Source organism: Limulus polyphemus, unplaced genomic scaffold (genome assembly GCF_000517525.1).
Source record: "Limulus polyphemus unplaced genomic scaffold, Limulus_polyphemus-2.1.2 Scaffold1917, whole genome shotgun sequence".
Lineage (NCBI taxonomy): Eukaryota > Metazoa > Arthropoda > Merostomata > Xiphosura > Limulidae > Limulus > Limulus polyphemus.
The window spans coordinates 112,909-124,060 of NW_013667527.1; the positions used below are offsets into that span (position 1 = coordinate 112,909).

At 33.9% G+C, this 11,152-nt stretch overlaps 1 protein-coding gene across 9 annotated transcripts in view; it reads right to left on the reverse strand.

The window, feature by feature from the left end:
- LOC106465348 (tyrosine-protein kinase receptor Tie-1-like) overlaps window positions 1–11,152 on the reverse strand; it is a 112,546-nt gene that overhangs the window by 41,454 nt on the left and 59,940 nt on the right. For 8 of the 9 annotated variants that reach the window (XM_022393218.1, XM_022393217.1, XM_022393216.1 and 5 more), the window contains 3 exons: window positions 4,784–4,944; window positions 4,141–4,268; window positions 3,414–3,600 (listed from right to left, as the gene is read on the reverse strand). In XM_022393218.1, the coding sequence (XP_022248926.1) occupies window positions 3,414–3,600; window positions 4,141–4,268; window positions 4,784–4,944 (476 nt within the window). The remainder of the gene's footprint in view (window positions 1–3,413; window positions 3,601–4,140; window positions 4,269–4,783; window positions 4,945–11,152) is intronic. The other variant, XM_022393213.1, reaches the window with a different exon arrangement.

The following is an 11,152-nucleotide window of genomic DNA, read 5'->3' on the forward strand; positions in this document are numbered from 1 at the left end:
TAATATTAATGACTATACATTATGACTAATATTAATGACTATACATTATGACTAATATTAATGACTAATACTAATGACTATACATTATGACTAATACTAATGACTAACATTATGACTAATACTAATGACTATACATTATGACTAATACTAATGACTATACATTATGACTAATATTAATTGAAATTTCTCTTTTGTTAGCAGGTACATTTCAGATTAATTTTACACGGGTGCACAGTATCAGTAAGAAACTTTCAAACACATATACAAAATTAATGACTTTCTTTCACATGTATAAAGTGACATCATTATTATGGGATGTGTCAGAAAACATCATCATGAAACTCAAAAGGAGTTGATCAGCTACAAGATGTAGCAGAACAAAAGTTTGAGACTTGAGTATGTTATTTCAATTAAATGGAATGAAGGTAGAACCATAACAAGGGTAAAATATCAAACTGAAAATGGAAAATACAAAAGTTAACATTTTTCTTAACTTAAAATGTATTACAGTTAGATACTTAGCTCTCTGCACCACTAAGATCTATTACTTTGCATGCAATTGCTATAAAATTTCCTGTGCATGCGACAAGCCTTGAACAAACTCCAATTTCCACATGTATTGCACCGCCCTATGACACAAATGTCACAAGGGAGAGGGTTGAGCTTGCCTCACATAAAAGTTGAGGAATACCTCAGGTGGACATGAAACAGTGTAGGAGTCAAAATGGACTTGAAAACTTAGACCAGCCAGCCCATGTGAGAGGCTTCTAGAAGATGAGTAAGGGTAGAAATCACAAATTCCTATAGAGATGGGGATAGAAGAAGCAAATCAGTCATATAATATTGTAAATGAAGGCTTATGAACCAAGTGAAGTAATGCATGATCTAGCCAAAACATAAGGGGCTGTATGTAACTGAAAACAACAACCACTGAAGACAAACTGAAGGAATTACAGGACAAAGAACAAACGGGAATGTGAAGGAAGGCACTGAAATGTTTACCTTGGTAAACACAGCCACAGAGAGAGGGCCCAATGCAGTGTGAGAAAGTTGTCCACCCAAAATTGAGGTATAATGAGAACATGATTCAGAAACGACAAGCTGATGACAGGGCATTTAACCCCAATTTCAAGGGATGGGAATAAAAGCTCTGAGTGGGGTGGGAGACATGTTCTATAGCTCCCACCACCAACTAGGAGGATAGTATGTTCTCAAAATGAAATCATTGGGAAGAGGTTGGAAAAGAGGATGATGAGAAAGAACAGGTGGAGTTTGAAAGGGGAGAGAGAGAAATGGTGAGAAAGAATGTGCGGAACCATAGGGTCACAGGAGAAGGAAGAACACCAGAGAGTAAAGTGGGAGAGGTGGGTACTGATGGGACCAGAACCAAGGATTAGTTCGATAGAAGAGTCACTGCCAAGAGCCATGATAGCTAACTATTCAGAACAAAAGCAAGAGAACAAGGAACAGGAGGGGATAGTCCAGCATGACTCTCAAGGGTGAGTGGCAAACAGAGGTACCTATGGACCAGAAAGTCAGAAATTCAAAGAAACAATAAAAGATTGCAGATGAGCAACCTAAGCCCAAGATTTCAAGATGTTAAAAACACCCCAAAGACCAGTACTGTAGGCAAATTAGTGTGATGAAGGTCCTGGATATAAGAGGAAAGGGTGTGGACATTTGGCCCAAGATTTCAAGATGTTAGGAACACCCCCAAAGACCAGGACTGTAGGTAAATTAGTGAGATGAAGGTCCTGGATATAAGAGGAAAGGGTGTGGACATTTGGCCCAAGATTTCAAGATGTTAGGAACACCCCCAAAGAATAGGACTATAGACAAATTAGTGAGATGAAGGTCCTGGATATAAGAGGAAAGGGTGTGGACATTTGGCCCAAGATTTCAAGATGTTAGGAACACCCCCAAAGACCAGGACTGTAGGCAAATTAGTGAGATGAAGGTCCTGGATATAAGAGAAAGGGTGTGGACATTTGAATAAGGAGATATCAAAAACAAGAAACCATAAAAAAATAGACAAGATAGGAAAAAATTAAAACCAATGTGGCAAACAAAGAATAATAGGTGTTTCCATCAAAAATATTGGTATCATAAAGAAAAGCCACAGCAAGGAGATGAAGGGCAGAGACAGAATAAAGGAATAGGGTAAAGATAGACAATAATAAACAAACAGCTGAAAAGAAAGACAAAGAAGGAGAAAGAGGAGCATCCCAAGTAGAAAAAAAAAGATACAAGAGATCAGGGATCAAGAAATATAAAAGGGCCATGACCTGAAGTCATAGAATAGAAGTCACAAAGACAAGTAGGACAATGCAGAGTTGAGGTAGAAGGAGACACAGGAAGTAAAACAACCAAACTGACATTATGATAAACAGGTAGAAAAGACAGAATATCACGTTCCTGATTCATGAGCATAGCAAACAGAAAAAGGGAAAGTAACTGTTCCTCATCAGGGAAAGAAGAGCCAGAAACAAAGACTAAAGGTGAAAGAGCTGGTCAAAATTGTCCACAGGTGAGGCAGGCTTCACAGAAGACTACTAGAGACATGAACCAGAAAAGAAAAATGCAAAAGGAAACCAACCATATGATGCAGGAAAGCAGGAATATCATTTATTAACTTATTGGTATTTCATCGTTCAGTACAACTCAATAAGATTGTGAGAGATAAGTTATCTACAATGTTAAACTGACATCATCACTGAGTCAAATACAAGACCTGTCATACACAAGCATGTGCTCTACTAAGTGAGCTAAATGGATAATAACTGAATGTCATGTCTATAGAAAGATAAAGTGTCTCCAGTTGAGTTTGAAGTACTTGGAGAAAATTGCTGAAAAGGAAGGTTTGGGCCTCAGGCCTTTATATATATATTTTACATGGCATATTAGGTTGAAAGCAGAAATGTGGTGGCTGGAGAAAACAAATTTGCAATCAATTGGATGGAACAAAAGTCCAATAAGGATTAAAGTAATGTATAACTAAAGAAAAAAGGCAGTTAATTAAGAGGGCAAAAAATTCAAAAAGCACAGGATAAATCATGTCTGAACACACGCAGTGCCGAGAAAAGAATAAGCCTATGATCATGTGCTAGTGCTCACAGGAACTACCATATTTGAAGGTAATTATTTTGCCCTCATACTGGTGGAGGACTACAGAATTATGATGATTACATCATAGGCTGGCATAATATATGTAGACCCGTGTAAGTATGGGAGTTTGTTCAAGGCTTGTGGTATGCACAGGAAATTTCACAGCATGTGATGTAGTGAGATAAGTTGTGTTTATGAAATGACAATGTTCGCTAACTAAAAGCTTCAACTGCTTAGTAACATAGTATAATTAAACACAATTAATAATAATTAATTACTTAATTAGTAATTAATTGCATAATAATTACTTCCACACAGTGTATGAATGGAAATACTCAGACTAGGTTTCCCTTCTCCCCCACGTCCTACTCTCTGGCATCTAACGGCTACTTCATACTCTGTGTCAGGCAGTAAGTTTGGAATGATGGCACTTAATCCTGATTGCCAGGTGTCTAGCTTCTGCCACTGAATATCTTTCTTCTCACGATAAACTACCTAAACAAGCATGAGATTTTCCAGTTAACAATCATACAAATAGGAATCAATTAACCATAACAAAAAGTTGTATCTGTACTGTGTAATTAACTGATTAAAATAATACAATCAGATAATGAAATGTAGATAATTCATATTTGTAGTAACTATTTATCTTTCAAAACACTTTTATTTCAAAAATAAATTTCATATAAACTGAAAAAAAACAAGGATTGAAAGTAATATTTCCATTTATTATAATTTGATTATACTTTTGCTGAATCAGATAGTCTAATTTTTCATACAAAATCTATTTAGGCTTACATATCAAAATACTACGTTGATAATAAAATATTACTAGGTTCATCATAGAAGCTTGAATTAGTTGTAAAAAACCTAAATTTTAAATTAAACTGTGGTTCTTCCATACATAAGTAGATCTTCATAATCAAAAAATTCAAAACTGTATCACTTAGTTTAACATTGTTTTCATTCTAAAATTCCTTACATTTAAAATAAATTAAAAATTGCATGTTAAATACAACAATCTTATATCAATACCATATAATTAACTCTATCAGATTTTTTCCCACCCTCATCTTTTTCAAATTCCCATGGACGCCAACCTACAGTTACAGATGTGGAATTCACACTAAGTATTTTTGGTCGCTCCCTCAACACAGGAGGATCTGAAATGATTAATGAAACTAAAAATGAAAACTTCTGAAATATCTTATTCAATACTGTTTTATTGCCAGATAGGACTCTAATTTTCAAGTGATCTTTATCCTTCTAAAAATTCTTGGTCTATAAACATTTAACTGATAAAAAACTTAACTATTTTATTACTGGGTAAAAGTATATCTCCTAAACGAATTAAACTACAAGCTACTAAACTATTTTTATTGCTGCGTGATATTTCCAGATATTAAAATCAATTTCATTCAAATCATCAGAATCTCAAGTAGATAAAGGATTAACCATTTACATAATATTAAAACTTTCAAAAACAATTCTACAGTTGCGAGAGAAAATATATTACTTAGTTTTTAGTAAGTCTTCAATACATGTAAATAAATAACTAATTAGATAACATTTGAAGTATTTAACGTGCCACCACATTTCAAGACTTTAGGCATTTAACCAAAGTTTTACCTTAGAGTATAACGAATCATGTACTAAGAGGTAAGAAACAAAGGCTCACCAATAACATGTAAGGTGAAGGACTTTTTGGTGAATCCATGACCATTGCGTGCAATGCAAAAAAATTCCACATTACCAGCTTCTGTTGCAGTGACTAAGACAACTACTTGATATTGGTTCTTAGCCAGTTGCTTAATTTTGGAGTGTATATCAGGTAGTTTACTATAAAAAAAATAATTTATATATTTGTTGTACAATTGTTTGAATAAAGATTAATGCATTGGAACTTGATATAATATAAGCATGATCTTTACACAATAAGGTTTATACCCTTCATGCAATGATAGTAAAATAAGCAGGGAAAATCCACTTGTATTGTTTATGCTATTAGAATAATATATAATTAATTTTGTAAATTGCTAAATTCCTTTCATGAATTATAATTCATGGTCATAAATTAAGCTTCATTACCTGAAGTAAACTAGTATGTTTAGTACTGTGGTCCAAATAATAACAAAATATTGTGGGTATGAGCAAAGTTTATGATGAAGGAGATTCATTAAGGAAATACCATTAATAAGAAGTAAAGCTGTCTGAGGTGTTACTAGTTTGTTTAATTTCACATAAATCTACTTGAGAGTTATTTGCATTAATTTATAAATAGTAGGCTAGTTAGCATCATCATTATAGCTAGTTAGCATCATCCACTGCAAAATCTTAGGCTACTCTATTCAAATAGTGGATCTGACAACTATGATGTAGCACCTACACACATTCTACTCCATCTCATCATCTAACTTTGGTCTGTGTGTTGCAAACCACTTTCCCAAACTAATATACTACGAATACCACTCTCCCAAACTAATATACTACGAATAATAGACAGCCTTTTAACACCACTATTTCAATTTAACCTGTATGTATAGTTGGAATTTGTTTTAATCTCAGGGGTTTTTGACTTGAGACATTTATAAACGAAGTTATGTTATACTTATTTCTGATAAAAAGGAGCTAGAGCTGCTTATAAAATTTGTGGCATGGGAAAGTACTTGTTTGTGGAAAACTCGTGAGCATTTCATTATAGCTTCACTAACTATTGTTTTATTTCTTATTAATAACAACTTGTTTCATAAATATAATTATTTCATTGATCACAAACTTTACAGAAAAATGACCCTTATGGTTTCATATAGTTTTGTCTTCAAATCATTTTCTGTTATCTTGTTATTATTAACTAGCGTAAGTACCCAGCTTTGCTCGGGTTATTAGGTTTATATATTCTAGAGGACTATGTCAGTGTGTGTATTATGAACCCATTTTAGCATAAAAGCATAACCTATATACTTTTCTTACTATGCAACATGACATAAAAGCCATTGTGGGAATGCACTGGCACTCAAACACCCTGGCTTTTATATATATATTAAAAGTTGTTATATAAAGAACCACTTCTCTTCTATGTGGCTTTTCACTAGCTTGCCTCATTAAATGATGCGCATGTGAGCATGTGCGTGTCTGTCTGTGATTTATATTTTCAATATAAGGAACCCCTTTATTTCTATGTAAAAGATGTGCATAATTAGATCATTAGTTGATTCTTGTTTATTAAATCAGTAGTACAGAACATTAATGTGATTGAATCGAGATTTCTTTTTGTGTGTCTGTCTGCATATTCAAAGTTTTCCACTTTTTTTGTGGTTAAAGTTTGAAATGACAGATTTTTGTTTTTTTTGCCAGAGTGTGACCTTGTTTTAGTATCCATATGTCAATCCAGTCAAAAAATCTTCTTGATACAAAGAGTTGAAAGTTATAATTTTCCTATACTGAAAATGTACTTACTTCCATAAATAGTTATTCTCGTTCAGTGTTGCCTTCTGTATGCAAAATGTTTTTCGCATGCCACAAGCCTTGAGCTCCCACATACCCTAAGATCAATGTGGTTCAACTGTGTTTGGTATGTAAACCATCATGCAACAACCCTCCACCAATAGGAGTGAAACACACCCTCCTGACACATGTGACTCCCTCTATTCGATTCTACTGAAATAACACCTTGTGTTTTGGCAGCAAATGGAAGCACCAGTTTTCAGCAAGAAGGAAGGGCGGAAAATGTGATTTTTCCCTATCTTGCCTCATAAAAAGATGCACATCATTAGATCATTAGTTGATTCTTGTTTTTCTGTATTAAAAGGTGGTTTTTAGTAATACATTAAGAGATGTGATAGGAAGTGTTGTGTTGCACAAGTAATCAAAGTCAAAGAATTTACCATTATATTTAAGAAAACGTTTGAAATGTTGAATGAGGTGGATGGGTGGGAAATGTGAGAAGAGGTAAATACGTATCAGAAATACATTTTCAGTATAGGAATATTATAACTTCCAATATGGTGCATTATCTCCTCTTACATAAAAAAGCATCCGAAGGACATCCACAAGAGTAGATCCTCACAGTAGAGAGTAATACGTGGAAGACTGCACCACTTCGTTACCAGCTATACTCTTCACCCAGTGTGGAAACAGGTGTCGCAAACATGCGCAGAAATTGGGAGGAGCACATCCAAAAGGGAAAGAACAATGGATGGATAGGGATCCAAACCACACAATATTGCAATCTTAATCCCATAGAGTACATTAATGTGGATAAGAGTAAAAGGATGTGCCTCTAGGTGTAGAGTGGCTACAACACAATGGACTGTACACAGCAAGTCAACTACATCCAAAACCCAGCTGCCAGGAACCGACATCCACGTGGGGTAAGATGAGGATCATATTGTGAGTAAGTCAACTATGATCCAAAACCCAGCCACTGGGAACTAACATCCATGATGAGGTTAGAAAAGAGGATCATACCAGCGACAAGTCAACTATAATCTAAAACCCAGCTGCCAGGAACCGACATCCACGTGGGGGTAAGGTGAGGATCATATTGTGAGTAAGTCAACTATGATCCAAAACCCAGTCACTGGGAACTAACATCCATGATGAGGTTAGAAAAGAGGATCATACCATCTTCATCTCATGTTTAGCAGACCGGGATCTATGAATGGGACACATGATAGCAATGTGATAAATTGTTTGAACAATCTGGGAACCCGACATCCAGATGGTCAGTTTGGTAAAGATGTCTCTGCAATGTAAACTATCACACTCAAAACCAATCCAACAGTAACCACCCCCAGCACAATAACAGGAGTTGTATCATGGTCAACACCAATAGGAGAGGTGATACAGGAAGATGAAGACTGGAAAACTTGGCTAAGGAGAAAGGGGTAGGATTAACAGATTCTGCCCCCATAAAGGCAAAAAATAACTGTGGTATGCCTAGCAAACTCCGCAGTAGAGTCCAGGGAAGGCCAATTCATTATCAAGTGGAGGAAAATTGTCAAAATATATTTTGTCCTGAAAGAGTTCAGCTCTTTGAGGAGGAAGGTTGGACAGACCCAGGGTCCTCAAAAACTAAATTAATTGGAATAATTATAAAATATGATTAATTACGAAAATAAAGAAGTCGTTATGTTGTAAAATTAAATAAGTGTATATTGACAATTAAAAACTTTGTAGATGGGATTTGTTGAAGAAGCAACATATTTAACCTAATTTACAACTTATCATTAAGATGAATGACAGGTAAGCCTAAAATTAAAAAGACACATGTTAAGTCTAAACTAACACTGTAGTACAAAAAAGATATCACTAAACATTAATTAAAAAACCCTAACCATACAAGAAGTAGGTACAAATCTAATTAAATGTACGTTACTGAAACCAAATAACTATAAATTGAAACACGTTGATCATAGGGTATGTGGGAGCTCAAGGCTTGTGACATGCGAATAAAATTTTGCATATAGAGGGCAGCACTGAACGAGAATAGTTATTTATGTGAACGGAGGTAGCGTATCATATCAGAAACTTTGAATTTCCAACTTGATTTTGTATATTCCTCACCTTATCAGATCTAATTTTTATTCAAATATGTTACTGTTTCTGTTTTTATCCTTGTTAATTAAAAGATAAAATGGTTAGAAATTCAGCATTCTCATTAAGTTGTTTTTCTGTTGTGGCAAAGATCAATTGAATTATCTTCTGCTGTCTCTAATTTAGCAATACCAACCAGAGGGAAGGCAAAAAATCGGCAGCAACTATTGCCAACCTATTATCCATGCTTATAATGCAACCACAGCCTGAAAAGTGCTGTGAAATTTGTAAAATCTCTCTCAGATTTGAACCTGGCTAATCAGTGTTAAAGGCAAATACTTTAACCACTGAATCATCTAATCAACCATAACAAAATATAATAATTATATTGTTTCTCACTTGTTTTATGGTTTTTGTTATTCATGTGGTTTTGTTGTACCTGTTAATAAACTTAATGTATTGCTAGAATTGATTCAAGGGTTTCTATAAGATTAAATTTTTTTCTATGGGAGCTTTGTCGTTACGTAGTAACTCTGTTACAAGGGTGTGGAAAAGATATGATTTTTTTACTGATAAACTAATAACTGGAATTGTATGATTGAACTTAGTGAACACCCTCAAATCTATACGCTCTGTTTTAATATAGATAATTTATTAAGTGTCAAGTTCCTTCACATGTGATATATCATCAATTTATTTTAAAATAACAAGTGGTATTTTTACTAAAGGTATGATTAGTTAACAGTCATAACATTTTAATGCATAGAAAAAATAAAATTGTTTACTTATCCACACGTACAGTTTAAAGTCTGATATTGTTCATATCAATTCAATAATATTTGGCTAATATTTCATGTTAACTTTTCTAGTGCTGCTTTACTGTATTTGTAAAGCAATGCTGTGTGTGTACATAATTTAACTAAATTTTGAATGTAACTCCATAAAAAGTCATGACTCAATCAAGCATTTGTATGAGGAGCAAAAAGCTGAATGTAATAATCTGGTTATTCATGATGAGCCAGGTAAGGAAGTGGCAGACTTATAGGCAAGAAACAACTTCAGTAGTAAGCTGAGCCAAAGCTGCTGCCTCCTGATCAATATGGTTGGAATTAACTGACTACCAGTAGCTAGGAAAAATCTTTGATTAAAAAGGAATGGCATTCTTTATTTTCCATGTGACAATAACTTTACAACTAACAGAAAAAATGTGGTAATGAAGTCCAATGTTTTGAGAAAATCCCTCACCTGATCTAACATACTTGCAAGAGCTTTTCAAGAGTTTTCATGAAGGATCCATTCAAATTCCGTGTAAAGATATTGTATTTCGTTAACCATTTTCTTATGTATGCATATTTCAATTGTTATTATATGGTTGTTTATTGTTTATTTGTAATTAAGCACAAAGCTACACAATGGGCTATCTGTGCTCCGCCCACCACGGGTATCGAAACCCGGATTCTAGCGTTGTAAGTCCACAGACATACCGCTGTGGCACTTATATGGTTGTATATAATGCATTTTTTAATGATGTAATGCTGTAATTTTGTGAAACGTTTTATTATTTAATAATGATATTCTTGTGTGTACTTGTTTTGTCATAGAAGTTTTTAGTAAAGGGTCCCCTTTTATATTCAATATTGTTTGTATTTGATTTAGTTAAAGGACCAATGTGTTTTTATTTATGTTTTACATTGTATAAGTTTTATATTTTCTATATTGAAACATTGTTTTAAGGGGTTCCTTTTTATTCAACTGTATGTTATAAGCTTATTAATATAAATTAATATATTGTATTAATGTTCATTATACTGTTGGTTATCACAGTTGTATCCAGAGCTTTAAATAATTGTCATCAAAAGTCCACACAGGTTTGTTCACTTACTATAGAACACACTTGACAAGACAAATTATTCCTCTCTATTATGTTGTTACAATACAATCTGTGATAATTTCATTTTAAAATAACCACTTAACTGTTGGTTACAGCAGTTGTATCCAGAGCTTTAAATAATTGTTTCTTTTATGTCAAAGTCCACACAGGTTGGTTCAATTACTTTAGGATACAATTGGCAAGACAAATAATTCTTCTATATTCTGTTATTACAAGACAATCTGTGATAATTCACTTTAAAAATCGCCACTATATGTTCTTTATGGCTAAACTAAAAATTATGCACCCTAGATCTATCTATCTATAAATCTATGTCTAACTAACTTTATTGATACATATACACAGCGTGGTCGCAAGTAAATAGACAACACCTTTTCAGAAAAAATGAAATTTTTCAGTCATATTCACATGAATTGATATATTTATAATTTAATTAATATATAGTAGATCTTCCTTTCGCTTCGTGGAGTTCGTTGATCCTTTGGGGCATCTCGTCAATTTTAGATTGTGGGATTTTCACCCACTCTTGCTTGAAAACTTGGAGTAGACCGCTCTTCACATTTGGTTTTTTTGTTGTTTCATGACTTGCCGGTCGAGTATGGCCCAGAGGTTTTTGATGGA